Source organism: Xenopus laevis, chromosome 5L (genome assembly GCF_017654675.1).
Source record: "Xenopus laevis strain J_2021 chromosome 5L, Xenopus_laevis_v10.1, whole genome shotgun sequence".
In the NCBI taxonomy this organism is placed as follows: domain Eukaryota; kingdom Metazoa; phylum Chordata; class Amphibia; order Anura; family Pipidae; genus Xenopus; species Xenopus laevis.
In genome coordinates, this window is record NC_054379.1 from 96,743,745 (window position 1) to 96,768,995 (window position 25,251).

The following is a 25,251-nucleotide window of genomic DNA, read 5'->3' on the forward strand; positions in this document are numbered from 1 at the left end:
AATAAAGATCTTATAAGTAACTTGTATCCCTCCCATCTAGCCAGTCCATCTACACACAGCACAGTTTCAAACTCATGTATCTAATGCCATTCACACGTCAAATTACTCATGTGATGCCATCATGATGACATCATTTTGGTGCCAAAATAGTGATGGGTTTGTGGGTAATTTAATTTGCGTTCGTGTCACCCTGTGAATCTTCACAAAGGTCTATGTTCTAACTGAAATATTAATTAAACCACAATAAAAAGATTTTTTCAATTTTTTTTAAAAGATCTGGTGAGTGTTGTTCACTATTATGACCTGCGCACACAGCTTTTAAAAATGCACACACAAGTTTAAAATGTGTGCGCAAAAGAATTGTTTTGCACACATAGCTGAGAAGGAATCAGAGGGAACATTGCTCTTGATGATTATATATAAATGTATTTAGTTCAGATGAAATGTTAATGTATATTAAAGGCACTAATCTATAAACAAGAGCTAATGAAAAAGGAGACTCAAAAATTGTACCAGGTCTAGTATCCCATAATACCATGTCACATCTCTGTTTTCAAACCGCAAATCACAATATGCTACTTGTTGTTATTAAGCCCCACTAAAAGTTACGTTTTTTTAAGGATGCACCAAATCCTGCTGAAAAAGGACAAATCTTGGCCGAATCCTGGATTTGATCCATCCCTATTTTTTTTTAACATGGAGAATTTTGAAGCAACAGCACAAATGAAAATTATTTGAATTTCATCAACACTCATGCCCTTGCTGCAGTGTCTCATGCCCCTATTAAATATTAACAGGCATTCAACCTTTTTAGTGAATTGTAATGATTCTAACCAAATATATATATATATTTTTTTAATTATTTATTTAATTACATTTTTTTTAACAACAATAGCCTGCATTAAAACTGAATCCTTCCTGTGCACATAATGTCATATAGCCACTGCGTACCTCTGTAATGGCACATTTGGTAAACGTGAACGGGTCCTGCCCTGATCGTCAACACGGTGAGGAGATACTGAGCGTGAGCGGTGATGAGTTGGTCTTTGATGTTCTGGCACTGTTAATGTAGTAGACCTACTTTCTCTAGCATTAGACCTTGAGCCTATCAATAAATGCCAAAGAAAATGTACAAGAAATGATTATTATTTTCAAACAAGGATGAATCAGTGACTTGATCTATAAAAGCAAATACTTTTAAGCATTGAGGCAAATGTGCTATTTCAAGACTTGGATACATGGTAAAAAAAAAAAAGATGTAGAGCTGGCAATGTATTAATAAATGGGTTTCGTATTTATTAAAATAAATATGTTATGACGCAAAATATAAACTCATTATTAACATACAGACAATAAATATACTTAAGACTCTTTGCTTACAAACGACATTGAACAAATAATTTTGGCTAGGAATTAGCCAGTGTGACAATTATCTAGACCAAAAAAAAAAAACAAGAAAAAGAAATACTCTCATAAAGCATGGGAAACATAATATTGTGGGCTGAAATAAAAATAATGAATAAAAAATACAAATAAATCTTTTGTTGTAAAGATTACGAAATAGAAAATGATTATTATTATCTTTTTCTCACTGCCCTAAGCAAAGTTAAAATACAAAGCGTACAAAGTTTGTTTTTTATGACAATAAATAAATCGATATTTTATTGTATTTTGTTCACTGCTGATGGGTTCGGCTATAACTTAAATGGTGCAATGCATCACTACTGTGTAATCCACTGTTAGGACATGTTCTGAAAAGTGAAACTGGCAAAAAAAAAAAATCAGAGTTGCCATTCATAAGTCTCACGTTTGTTGAACAATTTTTAAATGAGTGTTTATCCTTAATATTAAAGAAAATGTTGCTTTAGTTCCAGTATCCACTCATATTTTTTGTCACTATAATCAAGAAACAATCCAGTCTTGAAAAAAGAATTGTAAATATAAACACTGTTAAATTTGCAGTTGGGTAAAAAGTATCAGGTTGAAGTAAATGGATTAGTATCCACTCTTGATTGACTGCATTATATGATGTATTAATATCTATTCAATACAATGCCTGGTACAAATCTGCTCTTAACAAATGACGACTTTGTTGCATCGAAAAGGCAGTCAATTGCCTTGGCAGGTAATCTACAGAATTATTAGCACAGTATTAATGTTAGATGTTGACCAATAAAATTAGAACAGCTTTTGAATCAAATTCACCCTTTAAATCAGCCAGATGGTATATGGATTCTTTCTCAATTGATGAATATACATTACTGTTGCAAGACTGATGTTGTGATGAAAGTTCAGCTTTTTGTCAGCCACAAAAATGATCTTTTAGAATTCATTTTATCAATTTTAAATCTGGCTAGGATAAATCCATCTTGGCACTGACTAATAATCCAAGTAAAGGAAATGCCAAAATTACTTTGATGGCAGATTATTATTGATTATTATTATAAAAAAAAAATCAATAATAAATGATCAAATGGTATATTTTTTGTTCTCTTTGCTATAAATTTATGGAAGCTAAAGGTAGGTATTAGTGATGGGCGTTTTTGACGCCGGCGCCCGTTTTTTCGACGCCGGCGCCCGTTTTTGACGCCGGCATCAGTTTTTTAGGAAAAAATTCGCCTGGCGAATAAGTTCGCCCATCACTAGTAGGTATACTTGTTTTGTAATACACCACAAAACCCAACAAATAAATAAAGTCCTTCAACATTCAGGTCTGTATTAAACACAGAATGACTACAGAATGATTATATTAAGTGAGGCCAAATTGGATGCTTTCCTCTTCCCATATATTGGTCTTAGCTTAAAGTTATGTTGACACTAAAAAATTACTCTTTAAAATACTGTTTTTCGACGTCGGTGTCCGTTTTTTCGGAGAAATAAATAAATTCGCCCATCACTATGGACAACTGCTGCACACACATTATATGGCAGCCCCGTCATAGAGCAACATGGGTCATCATGGGCAATGTAAAAGCATCAGGCAAATGCCTTTCTGGCAAAAAAATAAATAGCATGAAAAGACAATGTTGTGATAAAAAGGTTTCATTTCTGGTCTCCGCATCTCTTTAAAGTGTCATGAAATCAAAATGTCAACCATTGATTTTTGCAACTATTTTCGGGAATTGAAGTAAATAACATATATCACTGCAGTTTCCTTAATCAACCCTATTCTCAATTGAGATTTAAATAGTCAAATGGATAAGGTCTGGGTGCTGACTATGATAATCATGTGAGAACTACACGGAAAATGTTTGTGTGGATATCAGGATTTTAGATTAAAGATTAATTATATATATATATAAGGGTTATGTATTGTATAAACTGCAATGATTATAGAACAGGACACTGCCACAGAACAGCTGTGTTAGACTCTACACTTCAAGGTTAGAGGCCTTTTTACTAATTAGGGTTGTAGAATGTTTGCACAGACTAGGAATACATCTGTTGTCTCATGTCACAAGTATTCCTAGTGCAAGGTTGAGAAAGACACTTATAGCCTCAAAAACACACCCACTGCACAGATACCATTCTGGACACTGTGCTAGCACAGCAAATATACTTATTTGGACTATACTTGGGTCAGGAAGGATTATACTAAAATGGACAGATAGGCATAGTTACAGTATGTTAAGCCAAGGACGATGATTAGATGTCAAGGGATCAGCCCCATGAGGGAAGAAATGGTTAAATGGTTGCATACAATATTACTGAAAAGTCCCCCAACGTCCTCACGAGCTTTCAGGACGTCTGAGCTATTATTTGATACTCTGTATTATATTACTCTGTATTATATTACTCTGTATTAATGTATACCTGAAATAAAGCTGTCTGGTTAATTTCCTGAGAGAATCTGTTTGGTTCAAGTCAGGCCCAGGGGGAACTTCGGGGCCAGGCTCGATTTGATTAAGTATTTATTTAAATCCAAGAGGGACTTACTCATCGTGAACGAGAATCTTATATCCCTGGAGGAATATAGGAGGATAAATCAGACATTTCGCACTTTGTTGAGTAGTTTGATCATGAAGCATATTAAGGGACACTTTCTCCTCCTAATTAAATAGCAAGTAAAGTTATCTATCGTAAAACATTTGGCACAGAAGTAAGAGTAACCTCAAATGTGATGATGGCTATTACATTCTAGACATGAGCAAGGTGAAACCACATATTTATAAGCTATACACTGGAAATAGTGATTTTTTTGTGTGGGCTGTCTTTGTTATGTCTCCCTAGCAAGCTAGAAATAGCAGATTAAATTCATTCATCTGCATATCTATATCCAAACCATGTAAGTTTTTATGCATGCAATTTGCATCTCTTTGCAAAAAATGCAGTATAAACAGCTGCATTACTGTATATTGTTACTTTACTTATATATTCATTATATAGTGAATAAAGTATCCCCTATTGTAAAATATAAGGATATTAATATTATAAGTCACAGAGAAGTTCCATGACCATATAAAAGCACAAGGCCAAAGGCCAAGTGTTTTTATAAAGGTCATGGAACTCCGAATTCTGAATATCCTTATATTTTGCAAAAGGGGATACTTTATTTATTATAATACACGAGTTTTAGTGAGTCACGTGACAAAAATGACATCACTACTTACCGTTTATAAATGATGACATCACTAGTCACCGTTTATAAGGATATAATTTACAAGATATTCATGGCTTTTGTGTATTATAGGGGTATAGTATAACAGTGACCACTCCATCTGTAATGGACTAAACCTTGTGTACACTGGAGTATTCATATTTTTTCCCAATTTATCATTGCTTAATAGTGATGTGCTAATCTGTGCCTTTTGATTTTTCCTGCGAAATTCATGAAACGGCGAAAAATTAGCAAAACACATCGAAGTCAATGGGTATCAAAGTAATTTTGAAGCGTGTCAATTTTGGCAAGCGTCAGTTTTTATATGCGCAACTATTTGGTCCAATTGCATTAAAGTTAATGAGCATCTGAATAATTTTGACGCACATCAATTTTTATGTGTGCGCTAATTTTGACGTGGAAATTCGTGGGCAAATTGTTGCAGAGCAGGATTGCTTTAATGGTATTCTAGAAAAGGAGCCTATAGGTTCATCCACAAATGCAGTGCAGTGTCAAAATTGCATTTTTTGGACAGAAATTGACAGGTTTTTTTTACCAATATTCCATTACAATCATGGCCATGTGGGATCTGTGTATACCACAATTATGCCTGCTACATCAAAAGAAACACAATTGTGTTTGAGCGTGGTGTTTTATAAGAGCAACTTTGCTGCTCCCATTTATGCAAACTGCTGTGGGAACCATTAAATTACCACCACATTAAAGGTACTGGAAGCTCCGGAGTTCCCCAGCTTCAACAGGGGCACTTGCACACAATTCAGCAACAGAGGCAGGACAAGTAACAGGGCACTTATCATAACTATACATCAGTACAAGGAGCACATTTTGACATAAGTAACATTAATAAATTCCATCAATTAGAGCAACATTTGCATTTATTTTAGCACCACTGCACTTGTGGCTGTGTTTGTAAATGACCATTTATATTTAACATCATTTTGTGTTAGATAAAAAATGTATTAATACTGTATTCTATATTTAGAAATATTGAAACAATAACTAAAGGACAAGACAACTCACTTATACTATTGAAATAAATGTTAAGTTGTGGCATAGGTGCAACATTACCTAATTTTTTTTACAGTGTGCATGTGCATGTAGTACAAATACAACATGAATGGATTACATTACAAATTTTACATAATGACAATAAATACAGCATAAGACAACAGGAAGCACATAGAGCCAAAGTTAGCCTATGAAAACACACTATGGAGATCACTGTCAATCACAGAGTGAATAATAAAAAAAAACCCCATAAAGTTAGAAGCGCAAATGATGAAATTCAATCGCATTAATTATGGAGCCTCTAATAGCCTCTGTTGATACAGTGGTGCAACTGACCCATGCTGTTACATAGTGTGTCCCACCACTGCTTATGATTTTTTATGTAGAATAAATTGCATGACATCAATGTAGCCCTGAATTATATGTGACCTCAAAACACCTACAACCAACCTCTGAAATGGTAAACTGCTATTTCGCTGTCAGCATGTATGGAAATGTTTAGCTGCAGATAATATATGCAATTGCCAGACTCAATATGACAGCATTCTGAAGATTTTTAAATATGGGGAGCATTGTTTGTATCTTTATCCTAAATGCACCTTGAGCAATGCACTCTATATTGACACAGTTCAATACTATTGTGCACATGCTCTTTGCACACAAGCACACATACTATTTATAAAGCTATTACTAGAAGTTGAACAAATAAAACATCCCAAAGAGGTCAGAGTGTTAAAGGGATACTGTCATGGGAAAACATTTTTTTTCAAAATGAATCAGTTAATAGTTCTGCTCCAGCAGAATTCTGCACTGAAATCCATTTTTCAAAAGAGCAAACAGATTTTTTTATATTCAATTTTGAAATCTGACATGGGGCTAGACATATTGTGAATTTCCCAGCTGCCCCTGGTCATGTGACGTGTGCTCTGATAAACTTCAATCACTCTTTACTGCTGAACTGCAAGTTGGAGTGATATCACCTACCCTCCCTTTCCCCCCCCCCAGCAGCCAAACAAAAGAACATTGGGAAGGTAACCAGATAACAGCTCCCTAACACAAGGTAACAGCTGCCTGGGTGATTTAAGAACAACACTCAATAGTAAAAACCCATGTCCCACTGAGACACATTCAGTTACATTGAGAACGAAAAACAGCAGCCTGCCAGAAAGCATTTCTCTCCTAAAGTGCAGGCACAAGTCACATGACCAGGGGCAGCTGGGAAATTGACAAAATGCTCTTTTGAGAAATGGATTTCAGTGCAGAATTCTGCTGGAGCAGCACTATTAACTGATTCATTTTTTCCCATGACAGTATCCCTTTAAGGTCCATGTTGCTCTGTGATTCAAGAGGGCATATTTATCAGAATGTGAATATTTGACACAGCCCTATTGTAGACTCAACATTAATTCACCTGGCATAGTCTCTACCTATAAATCTATATATTTATGAGGCAAATAAAAGCGGTCATTTGGGGAACATAAGAACATTGTCTTAACTAAGTTCCTAGTGTTCTACCTGCTTGCAAAAAGCCAATATAATCTCATGGGCAAATTGATTACATGAGACAAACTAACCAATTGGAGCACTTTTTGTTCAGTCTCATCTTTTACTGAATTGATGTTGAGATATAGTTACTGTAGATGCTCCTGTTAATCAAAAATAATGATTGCATCAACAGTGAAGGAGCAGACATTAAAGGTTAAACATGTTCAAAATCTCTTGTGTTTCTCTAGTCTTAAACACTTTTAGAAATTCAGTAATATACATTTCAGTAACAGAACAAGTGCAAAATAAAACCAATTGCCACAAAAAAGAATATTTATAAGTCTGCATGGCCTGAAATAATTCAATTTGCACGCCACAGCTTAAAATAAAATGCACTTGGGTACATTTTCTTTTTTCTGACAATAATTTTAATGTTATACTCTTTTATTGGTTAGTGACTACACTCAAACTTTACAGCATTAAGGATAACTTTTCACTATTTTCTATAGTGAAATATGATGAGGAAAGTCTTGTACATCACTTCATTGTTATTTAGGGTCACATATAAGCCTCTACGGTGGCTTGAAGCTGACAATCTGTAGTGGGCTTGAAAATGTTTTTGCAAGAAAGGCCACAAGGATTGCAGGCTTGTTGACAGGATACATCATTTTTAAAAAAAATAAATGATTATTTATCATTTAATAAATGTGAAGAGGCAGCTAACTCAAAATGTGTTTAATTTGTTGCCAATTAAATGTTTCCACATATGATAAATATGCCCTGACAGGAAAATGTTAAGGTCTATTTAAAGACGTATCATTCTGCAAAAGTTAGACTGTTAGCCATGCAGCATGCACTGTTACTTCTACCGTGCACCAGCAACATTTTATTGGAATTGCACACTATTTCTCTGTAAAGTAGACAAAGAAACTAATTACTCCATGTGCCTGGAGACATTAATTAGTAATATGGTGTTTATTTTCAAAATTCAATGTTGCATTTTTTATTGGCTCAGAGCATTGTGAAGTTGAAGATTTTATTACCTTGTGTTTTACGAGTTTCATAGAAATGCAGTACTATTGCAATCAGAATGATATCTGGAAAAAACTCTGCATATTTACATACTTTAATAGAAATGATCCTTGTTTATTATCAGATTTATCTCCACAATACACTGAATCTCCAAAATGAACATCCCGCTTGAGTTTTGATTAGCGGAACAAAGCGAAAGCAAAGAGAAGGACCATGCCATTCAACAACGCACCTGGAGGAACTACTCCAATACCATCATCAACATCAAAATCTGAGATGTCACTATCACTGACTCGTTGAGATCCTGTACAACAGCAAGGCAAATAAATACCAGTACATTTGGTCATTTAATGGAACATAAGTCAAAGAACAATGCATATGAAAAGCAGAGAAGGCTTTAGAAAGGTATAAATACATGTGTGCTGACAAACCCATGAACAGGAGATGGGTCTCTACACATATTTGCACAGTTGATGGACAGCTCTCAGACTTACTTTGTAATTTTTTGCTAGAATTTTCTCCATGAACATGTCTCCTTGGCATGAAAGGTGATGGCTGAGGCAGAGGTAGTGAAGATTCATCATGGGTCTGTAGCTTATACCAGTGAGGTTCATCATCTAATAGTGCAGTCTCTAATTCTATCAGGATCTAAGGGGGACGAAGCAGGGTCAGATGTCTAGATACCAAAACATTTTATTTAATGGGCATCCTCCCAGCAAAAAAATACATGAGTCTAGAAGATAAATTGAAATACTGAATGTCTGTAGCTTTCTGGTTTCATTGTTTTGTGAAAAAGGAATTGCATAAAGCAATTAACTAATCTGTGCCTACCTTACTCTAATCACTTTCTGACTTGAGGAGGGTCATTTGTACTTGCAGAATTTTCCAGAGAGGAAATGGTTAAAACTATCTGACTGATGCAAATAATCAATTTTTGCTTTAAAACAATTTTGGATTAATAATACCTCGCCAAGAAACTCGCTTTCATCTTCTTGTACTCTTGGCTGATCCCACACAGTTATTTCTAACATTCGCTCTCTAAAGTCTCTACGGTGCACATGGGAATAGAGAAATGATTGGTTCCATTTTGGTTCTGAGCTTTTCTTCACTGTTTTGGTCCTCCTTTTACTTTTATCGCTGCATTAAATAACAAAACAAACAGTGGTTACATACTGCCATCTATTAGCGGTTTATAATATTGCACTATAGTCCACAGCCAGATAGCAATAAATGAAGTACAGTGCCACATATCTGACACATAATACAATTATATGGATATTTGTGAATGTACTTTCATATGAATATTCCTTGTCTGTAGAATTATTACCTTCTGTCTGGAAGGAAGTACATTTTTACATAAGGGTTCCTAGGCCTTCCATCTGGCCGTGTTGGCAGGTCTCTTGCTTGCAAGACATTAACTATTAGCTGGTGGCCCACTTTGTCGTACCACAATTTTACCTATAACAAAGATTTTGTGTTTTAGAATCAAGTTTGGACTGTTCCTGCAAATATAAATTTCAGGTTGTCATTTTTAAAACTAAAATGTAAAAAATAAATTAGAAAAACACATACTACACATTGTTGTTACCTACTGCATTTGTTTAATTCCTTTATGGTTGTTTTACTGTTACATCTAACAAATTCCTGTCTTGACTTTAGAATATGACTCAATACAAATATGGAATCTATTATCCACAATGCTTGTGACTTTTCTGGATAAGGGATCTTTTTCTATAATGTGGAACACTTTTCTATAATGCTAATAAAAATATTTACATATGAAAAATGGATTGACTGAAAACTTTCCAGTCAGTGGAGTAACTATAGAGGAAGCTGTTTTCTCTATAGCGTTTATATCCCCCTCCCCACCTCTTTCTTCTTTTAATTGACGAGCTTGTGCCTGAGTGAGCACACGGCGGGGGAGGAAGTGTTGTAGGCAGGTGCGAGCAATGCACGCCAGGCTCTCCTAAAATTTTTCTGGCGGGAGGCCCGGCACACTCTTGTTACCAGTATTTTAAACAAGACTTTTTTTCCTGTGTTTAACTATGAAATGTCATATTATTTGGCCCTGGTTAAATGTTTACACTTATTTTGACAAAAAGTTGGTTTGGATATTATTATTCTCCTATGAAGCCATTGACAATGTCAGTCATTGTTGATAAAGTTTGGGCACCCCGGCCAACTTACATATTTAGTTAATTTTGTAATTTAAAAGTAATAAAACAACTGCACAGTTAATGCACAATTACATATATACTAAGAAAAGAGTGATAAAACTGTTTATGCAATGCACCTGACCCTAATTACCTCATTAGGCCTTAATAGTCATTGGGCATAGTAACCTGTTGACAACACAAGAGTCCATGGTTGTCACTCAGTAAGCAACCGAGTGAGCATCTAATAATGAAGCTAATTGATGCCTACAAAGCAGCTTGCAGTTTCAGCTTTCTAAATGCTTTCAGCTTGCAGTTTCCATTGTTTGCATAGTCATCAAGAGATGGCAGTTGAGGGAACTGTGGAAGTCAAAGAAAGATCTAGAAGACCACGAAAACGTTCAGAGAGAACTGCTAGTTTGCTGGCCAGATGGCATACCCTCATATGATTGCAAATAACCTGCAAGAAGGTTTGGCTGACACATAAGTGATGTCACACTATTCCACAGTGCAAAGTTACTTGCACAAACATGATCTGCATGGAAGAATCATGAGGAAGAAGCCGTACCTGCAACTTCGAAGTACAGTATGCGAAACAATATCTAGATTAGGGATGTCGCGGACTGTTCGCCCGCGAACTAATTCGCGCGAACATCGACCGTTCGCGTCCGCCGAATGTTCGCGAACGTCGCGCGACGTTCGCCAATTTGGGTTCGCCTTAGCTGGCACTTATTTTTGCCCTCTCACCCCAGAGCAGCAGATACATGGCAGCCAATCAGGAAGCTCTCCCTCCTGGACCACCCCCACACCCCCTGGACCACTCCCCTTCCATATATAAACTGAAGCCCTGCAGCGTTTTTTCATTCTGCCTGTGTGTGCTTGGAAGAGCTAGTGTAGGGAGAGAGCTGTTTAGTGATTTGAGGGACAGTTGATAGTAACTTTGCTGGCTAGTAATCTACTTGATACTGCTCTGTATTGTAGGGACAGAACTCTGCAGGGATTTGAGGGACATTTTAGGTTAGGTAGCTTTGCTGGCTAGTAATCTACCTTCTACTGCAGTGCTCTGTATGTAGCTGCTGTGGGCACTGCTTCTGATCTCATCTGCTGACTGCTGTAATAACCCAATAGTCCTTGTAAGGACTGCTTTTATTTTCTTTTTTGTTTTTTTTACTTTGCTACTGTAAGAGCCCAGTGCTATTAGTCTATCTGTGTTGGGGAGTGGGACTGGTGTGCTGCTCCTCCTAGTAGTTCACCACTACCAGCACCAACCAGAGTCAAAATTGTTACAAAGTATCTTATTTGCACCTGTTAGCTGTTCTGAGCTCTCTGCCAAAAGCTAATTAAGTTAGAAACTGTTTTTTTTCTGGCTGTTCAGTTCAGAGAAAAGAGGGACTTTCCAGTACAAAAGAGGGACAGGGGGTTGAGTGGTCAAAAGAGGGACAGTTGGGAGGTATGCAAGTGCCACCTAGCTGTGTGAGCTTTTTCACATTCTGTCTAAATAACAATAATAATTCCGTGTCCGTAAACATCACCTGAGTGATGTTTTTACAGCAGCAATAATATATTCCGTATCCACTACTGTATACGTTGCCCTTGCAGGCATTGTTTGCCCAGTCTTTAACCAAGTGCCACCTAGCTGTGTGAGCTTTTTCACATTCCATGTCCAGAAACATCACCTGAGTGACGTAGTGTGATTTCTGCCCTTTACAGCACAAAACGCAGCGCTGTGTCAACAATGTATTTTTCAGATACATTTTTGCCCTTGATCCCCCTCTGGCATGCCACTGTCCAGGTCGTTGCACCCTTTAATCAACTTTAAAATCATTTTTCTGGCCAGAAATGTCTTTTCTAGCTTTTAAAATTCGCCTTCCCATTGAAGTCTATGGGGTTCGCGACGTTCGCGAACCGTTCGCATTTTTGACGCAAGTTCGCGAATATGTTCGCGAAAATTTTTTCTGCCGTTCGCTACATCCCTAATCTAGATAAGCCAGAGCACTTGTTTTGGAATGAGAAAGTTAAAATTAAATTCAAAGTCGAACATCGAAGTACAGTATGCTAAACAATAGCTAGATAAGCCAGAGCACTTGTTTTGGAATAAGAAAGTTAAAATTAAATTCTTCCACAACGCAATCTGTTAAACATGGGTGCAGATCAATTATGTCTTGAGTTGTGTGGTAGCCAGTGGTAAAACACTGTACATGTAGAGGGAAGAATGGATTCCACTAAATATTAGCAAATACTGGATGCCAATGTGAAACAGTCAGCCAAGAAGCTGAAAAGGGGAGGCCTACTAAAACAAGACAGTTATCCTAAGCATACCTCAAAAGCCACCATGAGCTACTTGAAGAAAATCAATCTAAAGGCTTTGGAATGACCCTCCCAGTCCCCTGACTGAAAATCTGTGAGTAGATGTAACATATGCAAGATGGCCTAAGAAGATCTCAAAATTAGAAATGATCTGCAAAGAAAAGTAAAATGATCCCTACAAAAGCCAAAAGCTGTATACAAAAGGTGTTCATAAGCTGTTATCTGTAAATAATGATCAGTGACGTTTTTCAACATTGTTGCACATGCCACAATTACTATCATGTTTGCTCCTATATAAAATGTAACTGTGCATTAACATTGGCAAGTATGTTGTTTTTTTATCACACTGATTTCTGCAGTAGTTATTTACTACTTTTCAGTTATAAAACTAACTAAATATGTTATTTTGCCAGGGGGTACCCAAACTTTTGCTTTAAGCTGTGGGTGTTTTTCTCTCCAATATAGTTAGATGGATTTACTAATCTTTATACTCTGTGGTCAACTTTGAGTGAAAAGTGATTTGGTTTGAGAAAACCTCTCTACTTGCTCCCTTGGAAATTTTGATTTTAGCTGCAGTTATTTTGATTGTTTATGAATATCGGTAGAACATCCTGCATCCTGTGGCTTATATCTGAGGCCTTCTTTAGTCAGTTAATTCCACATATTCTATTGTATTACATCATTGCCTCCTAAGGGTGAGGTTAGATGAACCTATAAGATACTGTGCTTCTTTACATACTGTAATAAATACATTTTCTGGAACTGCACTCCTTTTCCAAAATCGCTATGACCTAGGCAGATACCACTGCTGTCTACCCTTAGTTCAAGCACTGCGTGATGTGTCAACCAACCCACCACCCCATGTTTAGTATTAGTTTGATTGTCTGTGAAACACAAAACTCTTGGGGGGTTATGTAATAAAAGGCACAAAGATTGCCCAGGTTCAATATCCCATAGCAACCAATCAGAAGGTAGAATTTACTGGCCACCTGTTTAAATGCAAGCATCTTATTGGCTGCTATGGGTTACTGCTACTGGGCAAACGTAGTGCCTTATATTACATATGGCGGTTAGTGATTAAATATAGTAGGAAGAAATTACTAATGAACAAATCACTATTATATTAATTTAAAGTGTTTTACTATTCCTTACATAATGCTTACAGTAAAACCTTTATTACAAAATTCAATAAAAATAAATGTAACTACAATATAATTAGCTGTACTGTCACTTAGACATATTGAACTGGAAAGGTTAAAAAACGACATAAGCAGTTATTTGAACTCTGTGCTGGTCTCAGACGTCTTGAAATAGTAATGATTTTCAGATCACAGACTTGCTAACACAACCAGAAATAAACAAAACTTATAATTGCTAAGAAAACACATTTCAATACAGCCCTTTTCAAGAAAAGCTGAATTTCACTTGATTTTGTTCTATTTGTGTTCATGTAATCCATTAAGAAATCTATTATGGCTGCCCTGCAATGACTGCCAAACAGTATAAAATGTATTTTCTCCCCTAAAGGCATGGTGCACAATTCTGTTTTTATGTGTATTAGTAATAGATTCTAAAGCCTCAAATAAAGCCTTACAAATCATACCCTAGATTCATAAATTGTTTTGTAGAACAACTACAGAGCAAAGGTTACATTCTTTTAAATAAAATAACAATATAAAAAAGTCACATTAATACCCCAGTAGAGAAAATATAACAATAACATTCTGAAAGGACAAATGCTGTTTTCAGAAAATAATGAAAAATATCCTGGGGTCAATTCAATTAGGTTCATTATCTGGCCTGAAAAGTGCCACAATGACTCTGGCTGTGTTTTTCTACTTTTACTTTCAGTCCTGTATGTCCGGAATTAAATTGCGCTATAAAATATTGCTTGCTGAATTAGCTTTGAGGTTAGACATTACCAAATAACCAAAACCTTCAACAACACATATAGCAAGAACTCACATAATGGCAAGAACTTATTAATAAAATAAAAAATAATCTTTGAAACCCTTTCACATGAGGGCCTAGATTCTGAAAAAGTATGCATTTGCAAAGAGTGAATTTATAGCAAAACATGAGGCCTAGCTATACCTCAGGCACTACTGCCAAAAAAAAAACATATGCCATACTTGTAAATATTCAGTGGAATATACAGTTTGTCTCTGTATTTTTGTATTGACATTACTACATACCCAAGCAAATCTAAATTAAATAAAAGGTAATTTACACAATTGTAGGGTGGGAATATTATATGTATTAAAAAAGTATTAAATGTTTGTTTAAAATTATGAATGTTTTAAAAGGTATATTAAACCTTTCGCTCAAGGATTTTGCTCTGGAATTTCAGTGATGACATCCATTAATTACTTATCAGTGGCACAAGCAGAGTGTACTAAAGTGCACAGTTGGTACTGAGTGTGTTACGTTTTTAACCAGCGCCAAAAAGTGTATCTGGATATTTTCAAAACTATAAAAATGTGTGCATCTGGCAACAATCTATTGGCATACTTACAGAAAGCTGTCCTGGCAGGACCTGAGGTGCATCTTTTAGAGCTCCAGGACTAGTTGGAGAAATGACAGAAATTGAAGGCCGGTCCATCTTTTGAGATTCAAAAGAACTGGAACCTAAAATCAAATGATACAAAATTTATAAACACATATCAAATGAAATCAAATCTGCAGTGTTTAAAACATATAGAACTTTCCCCATCTAAAATCAGAGCAATTTCTAACCACGTTACGTTTAACATGAACAAGAACGTTCTGACTGTGTGTTAATATTATGTATTTACTCCAGTGATGTTTATATCTAATCAAATGTATTTTAATAAAAACTATTTTTTTTATTTAGTACCTGTGTGCATGAAAACGTTTTTGTTTATTACGAACAGTTAACTCCATGACAAGTGTTTTAGCCTTCCTGCAATGTTACGCAAGTGCCTGAAAACACTTGAACTACTTCAAAGCCAGCAGACTGTATGAGTCAGATTAAACAGTATAAATTCTAGAAACCTTGCAGAGTAGAATGATAAGTGGATCTCTGAGGACACTCAGCACTTACTGTGTTAAGGCAATTTTTATGCTGACAGAGCTGACCTATACAAGCTGCCTAGCATTGGAACTACCCAGGTATGTCCAGGTTTCATAGAGGCATAACTATGTAATAAATTACAGACACTTAATTATATGATTTATGAAAGTATTTGCAGCTGACAAAACCAGAAATCTCACAGCAAAACTCTGTAGTTGAACAAAATGATGACTCAACATTAAAAGATTTAAAAGGAGCGATATTTACGATATATATATATATATATATATATATATATATATATATATATATATATATATATACAGTATATATTACCAAAGAGAAGGCACTCTCCAATAGTATCAACCACCAGGGTGTCGAGTTATGGCTCAACGTTAAAAAAAAACAGAGTTCCGCAATCTCAGGGGATTTATACAAATAGTAATAGTTCTTAATTGAAATGACCGACGTTTCGGTCTGCATTCTAGAACTTTATCAAGATCTTAAAGATCTTGATAAAGGTCTAGGATGTAGACCAAAACGTGAATGTATATATATATATATATATATATATATATATATATATATATATATATATATATATATATATATATATATACATACACACACACAAATTGGAAGATTCTTCATATAACATACATATTTTAAATAACTAAATAAGTCAATAAATCGAAAGAACCTACTAGATTCTAATGGTGGATGAGAGTTTTCTGGAATCCTTGGAATGTCTCTAGGATTTAGAGAAAGAAAAAATAGACAGAAATGAAAGTTAATGCATTAGTTGTCTGAAAAAAGTAAAGCAAAGGTAGTATCAACACTCAAATGTATGTAGTATTGCTTTCCAATCAACTCTTTTCTTCCTTCAAGAGCATCATCATCCCTACCACTAACATAATGAGATTTGTCAAGGTAATGTAGAGGCTCAGGGCTGGACATCCTGTATGTCCTGTTAAAACGAATGCTGAGTTTTGGAGAGACCTGGGAAATAAAGGTATGGGTATAGCAGAACAAAAAAAGAAGAACAAGCATAAAGGAAAAAGAAGGGAAAAGAGAGGAAAAAAGAGAGAGGGCAAATATATTTTCTCCTACTCAGTGTAAGTGGAGGAGTCATGGCTGGACTTGACAAAAAAATCGACCCACAACTAACCCTAACCTGAGCCCTCCCGACTGGCACCCTACCCAAAATGGCACGCCTGCTCTATTTATAGACCTGTGCCCGACTCGCCCACATCTGATGCCACAAAAGGGGCAGGCACGCACCTGGAACTAGAGACTGCCAGAGGCAAAAGCCGTCAGAGTAAGGTTGTGGGTTGGGAGAACAAAAGCAAGGGCTAAATCCAAACCCGCCCAAAAAGTCGGCCCAAACCTGCCTAATTTTTTTTAGCAATGCAGGTGTTTTCTTGTTACCTTTCCATTGTTCTGTTGAAAGGCTGCTGGGGGGGGGGTGAAGGAGGGGATGATATCACTCCAACTTGCAGTGCATGAATAAAGAGTGACTGAAGTTTATTAGAGTACAAGTCACATAACTGAGGACACTTGCAAAAGTGAATACCTGTCTAGCCCTACATCAAATTTCAACATTTCCAAAAAAAATCTGTTCTTTTGCAAATCCATTTCAATGCAGCATTCTGCTTGAGAATTGCTATAAACTGGTGCATTTTGTAAAAAAAACATGTTTTCATGTGACAGAATCCCTTTAAAAAGAAAAAGAGGAAGGATATCTAATGCTATCATAAGTAACTTCTATGCACCTTAACACTTAAAATAAAGCATAATACTGTGATAACTAACTTCTAACTAGGCTATATTTTTCACGTAGGAAGGAATTATCTCAACTGCTATTAGTTATATAGATAAAGCTGGTACAACAAGAATCACATTATGTGATACCCACTGATATTTTGCAGATATGTTTGTGAAAAATTGGCCAACTTCCAACTATTTGGCCAATGACCGCATAAACTACTGGAAGGTCATTGGCCATTATTCTAGACACCCTCTAGCAAAACTGCACATTAATATGAACTTATGAAAGCTTAGTTATGGGCTTATTACAATCAACCAGAAACAATGAATGCATAGACATGTTTGACAAATAATCAAATTAAATTATTTATTGGGACAGAGATAACAAATGCACTTTCAGAACTATTTAGGCCACAAATCAGGCAAGTTAATGACTGCTGTCTTATAGTAAATGAATATAAGTACATATATAGTATATCAATATTCATAACTGTTTCTTACCCAATAGGCCTTGAAACTATGATTTCAACTTGTGCCTCTGACTTTGATTGTAAAATAATGTTGTAAACATCTTCATTTGTTGCACCTGGCAAAGGTTTCCCATTCCATTCCAAAACTTCGTCCCCTACAAAATACAATCAATCAAGTAATAAAAATACCCTCTAAACTTACATTCAACTGTTAATACATTTCTGAAACAGTACCTGCTCTTAAATGGCCGACAACATCTGCCAGGCTCCCTTTCTTTACTTTGGTGATGAAGGCACCAAGTCGTCCTGTTTCTGACATTTTGCCTCCTACAACCTGAATGAATAAAAATGCAATGAGGAAAATGTAATAAAATTCTGTAGCATTATTTCTAAGATTCTTAATGTACAGGTATGGTTTTCGTTATCCAGAAACCTGTTATCCAGAAAACTCTGAATTACAGGAAGGAGGTCTCCCATAGACTCCATTTTATCCACATAATCCAATTTATTTTTCTTTTTTCTCTGTAATAGCAAAACAGGTCTAGAACCAGTTATCAAGAATGCCCGGGACCTGGGGTTTTCCGGATAACAGATCTTTCTGTAATTTGATCTTCATACTTTTAGAGGCAGATTTATCTGTACAAAAAACTTCGAAATTCAACCATTGAATTAAAAAACTTCAAATTTGCCAATCCTGCGGTCGAATAAAAACGATTCGAACGATTTTAGCGATCGATCAACGATTTTTATTCAATGTGTAAAGACTTAGAAAATGTTCTTAAAGGTCCCCATAGGCTAACATAGCACTTCGGCAGCTTTAATTTTGCGAAGTATTGAAGTCGAAGTTTTTTTTAAAGAGACAGTACTTCGATTATTGAATGGTCGAATATTCAAACGATTTTTACTTTGAATCGAAGTTGAAGTAAATTCAAAGTCGTAGTATCCTATTCGGTGGTCGAAGTATCCAAAAATTACTTCGAAATTCTAATTTTGTTTACTTCGAAAATTCCCTCGAATTCACTTCGAACCTTAGTAAATCTGCCACTAAGTGTTCTAGAAAATCATCTAAACATTAAATAAATCCAATAGACTGGTTTATCTTCCAATAAGGATTCATTATATTAAAAGGAAATAATTTTTAAAAATATGGATTATTTGGATAAAACTTAGTCTATGGGAGACTGCCTTTCCATAATTTGGAGCTGTACTTGATCCAAACTAAGATATAATGAATCCTTATTGGAGGCAACCCCAGCCTACTGGGTTTATTTACTGTTTAAATGATTTTAGTAGACTTAAGGTATGAAGATCCAAATCATGGAAAGATTCCATATCGGAAAACCCTGGGTCCCAAGCACTCTGGATGACAGGATCAATACCCGTATAACCTTGGTGAGTTGTATTTGTTGACCATAAGAGGTTACACAAATAAAAGAGAATAAAAAACATTCCTTCTGCAGCCTTGTCTATAGTTTCATCTATTGATATGTCTGATGGCCATGCCCTGGCGACAGTGACTGATGGCCACTTGCCCTGACTTTTCCCTAAATATGGACCTATTAGTTTGTATGCAGGGGTGTAACTTGCATACAGCAGGACCAGTGATAGTATGGAGGAGAAGGGGTCCCAGAAAAACATTCCACCAACCCTGTATCCTTCATTTTGCCAGTAACTGTTTGGCATCATACTCCCTTCATGCCCACATGTCATCGCATGCAATCTTGCAGGAAATTATAGAGCAAGGGTAAAATTATGAGAGGGGTCACTGCAAATTCTAGCAGTTTTTTAGTTTAGCAGATAAATTCTGAGCCTGCAATTTCAGTGTATAGGAGGTAAAAGAAGTATGTCTATGCCATTTGGACAAAACTGCCAGTCAAACTTAATGAAGCACAAAATGATGGAAATACAATATAATTGCTGGGCTATTACTGCATATTTGCTTTTTCCTGCATGTATGACTGAGTACATGGAAAATCTAGAAATGGTCATGGTCTTTTTAAAAATCCTGAGGGCACTGGAAACATGTCCATTTGAGAGATAGGATCAATAGATCAGGCCAGTATTAGAAGCAGAAGAAACCACCTAAGTTAGTGCATACTCGTTGTGATAAACATAGAAGCACAGCACTGTGTACTTTACATATTTATTACTTGTTTTGGGTTCAGACTTATTAAGAAGGAAGAGCTCTGATGGTGTTAGGAAGGCTAGGCAGGAAGAAGAAAAGGTGGGGGAAATGCAAGATTAAATATAAGGCAGCAAAAAGGGAAGTGACAGAAAAGGAGGAGGGTGTATTTTGATATAAGGAGAACAAAAAAGTACCTGCTTTTTCCAGGGGAGCAAGGGATGAGCAACATCCCGCCTGCCCACCCTAGTTACTTACATACTTGCTAGGGGTGGGTTGTATATGGCCCAGTTTTACACACAAGTGTGCCAAGGTGGATAATGGTCTCCTCGGACAAGGGTCCCAGGACAGAGTTTTATTGGTTGTCTGCTTCCACTTGCCCACCTATAACTCTTGGGAGAGGTGGCTGGAGCAGGTAGCCTAGTTGGTGGTGTTTTTTTTGGTGGGCAAGTATTCCATGTGGGGGTTGTATAATGTTCATACATGTTAGGCTATGGGCACACAGGCGGAAGGTTCTGGCTGTTGGCAGCCTGCATATTTTTCAAGCTAAAAAGAAGCAGATCTGCTCAGCGCCCCCTACTCCATTGATTTGAATTTGATTAGCCTGTGTGAACTCACATATAGGGGCAGATTTACTAAGGTTTCAATGGTAAATTCTAATTTTAGAGGGTTTTTTTTGCATAAAATTCACAATTTCGAGTTTAATACTACCAACTGAAATTCAAATCTAAGATTTATCATTCCCCTACCCTCAAAGTAACTCGAATAACCTTCTGAGTTCATGTAGAATTCAAGGGTAGAAATCCGCTGACAAAGAACTTAATAGCCTTCCATATGGAGAAAAACTTGATTCGAATTGCATTCTAATTTGATTTGAGTTTTCGTGTTGGAATCATTCGTTCGAATTTTAGATGTTCGAGTTTTTTCTTAAATAAGATATCATTCGAGTTCCAAGGTCATTTGTGGTAATTGGAGTTCATTCGAGGTTAAAAAAATACTCTAATAGTCTACCTTTGATAAATAAACCCCATAGTGGAGCTGAAGCTGAGGTTAGCTTGTGGATGCCTCTTTAGCGTATTTGAGCCGACCTGAGCTTCCACTCCACACACAAGCTGATCGAATTCATATCATTGGAGATGAGGCAGGGCGCAGATCTGCTTCTCTCCGCCAGCAAAAAGATAACCCACAGGCTGACAACAGCCAGTGCCTTCAGCCGATGTGCCCATAGCCTTATCCTAATGTTATTCCTAAAATGTAATTTGGCCTGTTATATCCCATCTTGGTTGTCCTCATTGTCTTGGTATGTTGGTAAGAATGGTTTAGGGGTTTGGAGGGTCAGCCTACCAGCTTGTTATTTTAGGGCATTGTTTATTTAAAACTTCTCTATTGAATTTCAGGAAAGGTCACCCAGGGACCATCACTTGGTTTGGACCTGAGTACAGTATATTTTGTTTCTTTAAACAATATTAGCAATAAACACAGGGCATTAAAGAGATAATTTGGCACACACACTGTTTATGTAAGTTGTATATGTTTTTATAATGTGATTTATGAGTCTACAGATTAGAGAAAAATGAACATGAACCAAAATATGGGTCAGTGTTCCATGCCAAAATATGAATAACATTTATTAAAAAAAAACCTGTAAACCAAGCATGAGACAGGAATTCCAACGAAATCCCTTAAACATTTCTCATTCCGTGTATATCCCTGTACTTAGAACCTTGGGGTTTTAGCCACCAACCACAAGCACTTTAATGCAACAACATGGCCTCAGTATTTCAATAAAAATATCTTTAAAAAACATACCTGTAGAGGAGTGTAAGAAAAAATATTTATAAATAAATCCATAAATGATCAAGTTACAGACACATTTATTTAAACACACATACACATAAACTTATAATAATAGAACAGCTCTAAATACTAAGCTTTTATATTACAATGATAAATATCATGCTTACTTTCAAACCCAGAAGTGATCCAGATTCTTTTGGCATACTTGTTCTTTTATTTAAAATAACACGACCAATTAAACAATCCCCCTCCTTAGATGGCTGCCAGGTGACTGGATGCTGGGCAAGGACATCAAAGACAAAAAAATCAAACAATTGATGATTGATGCTTTCTTCAACAAAGTATTTCATAGTTGTTGTATATAATCAAGATATTGTACAGAGTTTGTAGAATACCTTGTTTAACAAGCTAGTCTGCCTTAATTATATAGCAGCATTGGCTGGACACAAAAAGACACATTTACAAATAATGAGCAAAATTGAACTAAATCAGTAACCCATGTCAACCAATCTGATTTTTTTTTACTGATCTTCCTACAGTCACATGAACAAAGCTCATTTCTGATTTGTTGCAAATTTGCTCAGTGCTAGTAAATGAGCCTGGCATCACACATGGCCAGATTTGATTCGGTGAGAAAAAGGTTTTTCACATGATAATGGAAAAGATTTAATTTTAGATGGAATTCAATTCAGAAAAACAACTCACTTTTTATTATGTGCAAACTCTATTGAATTCTATGGGGAAAAAACTGGAACTGAATTTGAAGAAAAGTTTTTTCTCATTGAATTGAATCCCGTCAATGGGTTTCCAAGTGATAAACTATGAGATTACTTTTTCTCACTCAATTGAATCTGGCCCATTGTCTGATGACTACATTGACACAGTGCACTCTTGGGGGAGGGGGGTATTTACTAAAGCTCAAATCTATCTCATTTTTTTATTAAAACAAATTCGCTAACTCCCTCGAGAAAGCTTGAGAAAGTCAGTGCGGGGAAAGATCTAAAAATATACATTTATCTCTTTATGGTGTGTAGATGCATATGCTTAATTTTGCTAGAGATGTAAATAATAGAATATTGAGGGATTTCCCACTGAGATCTATTGATTTATGGGCCTCAAGGGAAAACAGTGTGCCATAAAACCCCATTACAATAGTATTTCCGTTTCCCACAAAGCTGATGTAAGCAGTGTTGGAATAAGATGTATGGGACCTGCAGCAGCAGCAGATTATGGACAGAAGATTGTCAATGCTGTCCTCCTTAACTGTGTTAGCAAAGAGTATACCCACTGTTGGCTAAAAAACAAGACACATGAGGAAATAAATAAGGTAAGAAACTCAGCTGCCATATCATGTTGTATTCAATAATAAGTCTCCTAAACTGTATGGATAACTCACAAAAAATGGATCCCAGTAGGATAGAGAAACCTATAATACATAGCCCACCCATTACTACAGGTACAACAACAACAGACACTTCAAAGGAAGGCTATTCCCACACTGTAATAACTGTACATCTTTGTATGTAGGCACACACATACACTGTATATATATATATATACTGTATATAATGTATGTATTTTGCCTATATTGCAAATGGTCTACAGAAAGCTTATCACTATACTAGCAAGTAAATCTGTATTAGTCATGAGAATTAATTTGAACTGACTGGCTCACTGATAATTTCACCTTAACTGCTAACAATCATGGGGCAGTGTATTTATGGGTGTTTTTCCAACTGCATCTGCTAGTCTATATGCTTGCCATTGAAATGAATGGGAAGAATTACAGTTATTTCCCTGCCAAGCAGTGAAAAAATTCCCTATATGCCATTGTTACTTTCACTGCATGTAGCCGGCGACACATTGTGGTATCTTAGTCTTATGTGTTAAACTACCCGTCAATATGAAAGGAACATTAGTCATGTAAAACTATCTTTTGTTTTCCGTAATGCTGACTGGGATGAACAAAATTACAGGCCAGGAAATGAAGAGTTTAAAGAAAAACAGATCCCCAAGATTTGTTTAAAAAAAGAGATCAATGAAGCATTTGGATAAATATCTAATAACATTGCAATAAACAGCTATACACTGAAACAACCAATATTTTTTATATTTTCCAAGTAATACTTGTTCTTCAAAAATTAAAGAGATTACATTGTACCGTATATACTCGAGTATAAGCCGACCCGAGTATAAGCCGAGGTACCTAATTTTACCTACGAAAACTGGGAATACTTATTGACTCTAGTATAAGCCTAGACACAACTACAGCCCTGTCTCCCAGCAGCGCACATTCTGCCAAAGTGACCCCCCCAGCGATCAACCGGACTTCTTTGCAAAGTTGATGGTGACAGAGAATTGCCAAACGGATTACTGTGTGCATTGTCCCACTGTCCCACTACCATGTGCAGAGGGTGCTGTTTGATATTGCCATCACTGTTAATCTTTCATATAACCAACAGAGGGCGCTGTGTGATATTGCAGTCACTGTTAATCTTTCATATAACCAACAGAGGGCACTGTGTGATATTGCAGTCACTGTTATTCTTCCATATAACCAACAGATGGCGCTGTGTGATATTGCAGTCACTGTTATTCTTTCATATAACCAACAGAGGGTGCTGTGTGATATTGCAGTCACTGTTATTCTTTAATATAACCAACAGAGGGCGCTGTGATATTGCAGTCACTGTTATTCTTTCATACAACCAACAGATGGCGCTGTGTGATATTGCAGTCACTGTTATTCTTTCATACAACAAACAGATGGCGCTGTGTGATATTGCAGTAACTGTTATTCTTTCATACAACCAACAGATGGCGCTGTGTGATATTGCAGTCACTGTTATTCTTTCATACAACCAACAGAGGGCGCTGTGTGATATTGCAGTCACTGTTATTCTTTCATACAACCAACAGATGGCGCTGTGTGACATTGCAGTAACTGTTATTCTTTCATACAACCAACAGAGGGCGCTGTGTGATATTGCAGTCACTGTTATTCTTTCATACAACCAACAGATGGCGCTGTGTGATATTGCAGTGACTGTTATTCTTTCATATAACCAACAGATGGCGCTGTGTGACATTGCAGTAACTGTTATTCTTTCATATAACCAACAGAGGGCGCACTGTTATTCTTTCATATAACCAACAGAGGGCATTGTGGGATATTGCAGTCTCTCCCCAAGTGTACTGTTGGTATAGGAATGATTAAAAGTGACTGCAATCTCAGCAACTCGGGTCGGGTGCCGCTGACCCGAGTATAAGCCGAGGTAGACTTTTTCAGCACATTTTGGATGCTGAAAAACTCGGCTTATACACGGGTATATACGGTAAATAGAATGATTTACAATGTGACTCCAATTCACTGGGGAAGTGTGTGTATATAAGCACCCCACATCCAGTTTTTTCCCCAAGTCCAGTGCTCCTTTTACTTAACTTTCTCAGATGACCCT

General features: G+C 36.3%; 1 protein-coding gene across 14 annotated transcripts in view; it reads right to left on the reverse strand.

Annotated features, from left to right (window-relative positions):
* LOC108704156 (regulating synaptic membrane exocytosis protein 1) overlaps positions 1 to 25,251 on the reverse strand; it is a 203,831-nt gene that overhangs the window by 87,569 nt on the left and 91,011 nt on the right. For 12 of the 14 annotated variants that reach the window (XM_041563146.1, XM_041563143.1, XM_041563138.1 and 9 more), the window contains 10 exons: positions 21,961 to 22,071; positions 18,109 to 18,208; positions 17,906 to 18,029; positions 16,342 to 16,388; positions 15,119 to 15,231; positions 9,471 to 9,601; positions 9,109 to 9,280; positions 8,638 to 8,791; positions 8,376 to 8,447; positions 952 to 1,105 (listed from right to left, as the gene is read on the reverse strand). In XM_041563146.1, coding sequence (XP_041419080.1) covers positions 952 to 1,105; positions 8,376 to 8,447; positions 8,638 to 8,791; positions 9,109 to 9,280; positions 9,471 to 9,601; positions 15,119 to 15,231; positions 16,342 to 16,388; positions 17,906 to 18,029; positions 18,109 to 18,208; positions 21,961 to 22,071 — 1,178 coding nt within the window. The remainder of the gene's footprint in view (positions 1 to 951; positions 1,106 to 8,375; positions 8,448 to 8,637; positions 8,792 to 9,108; positions 9,281 to 9,470; positions 9,602 to 15,118; positions 15,232 to 16,341; positions 16,389 to 17,905; positions 18,030 to 18,108; positions 18,209 to 21,960; positions 22,072 to 25,251) is intronic. The other 2 variants (XM_018240564.2, XM_041563135.1) reach the window with 1 other exon arrangement.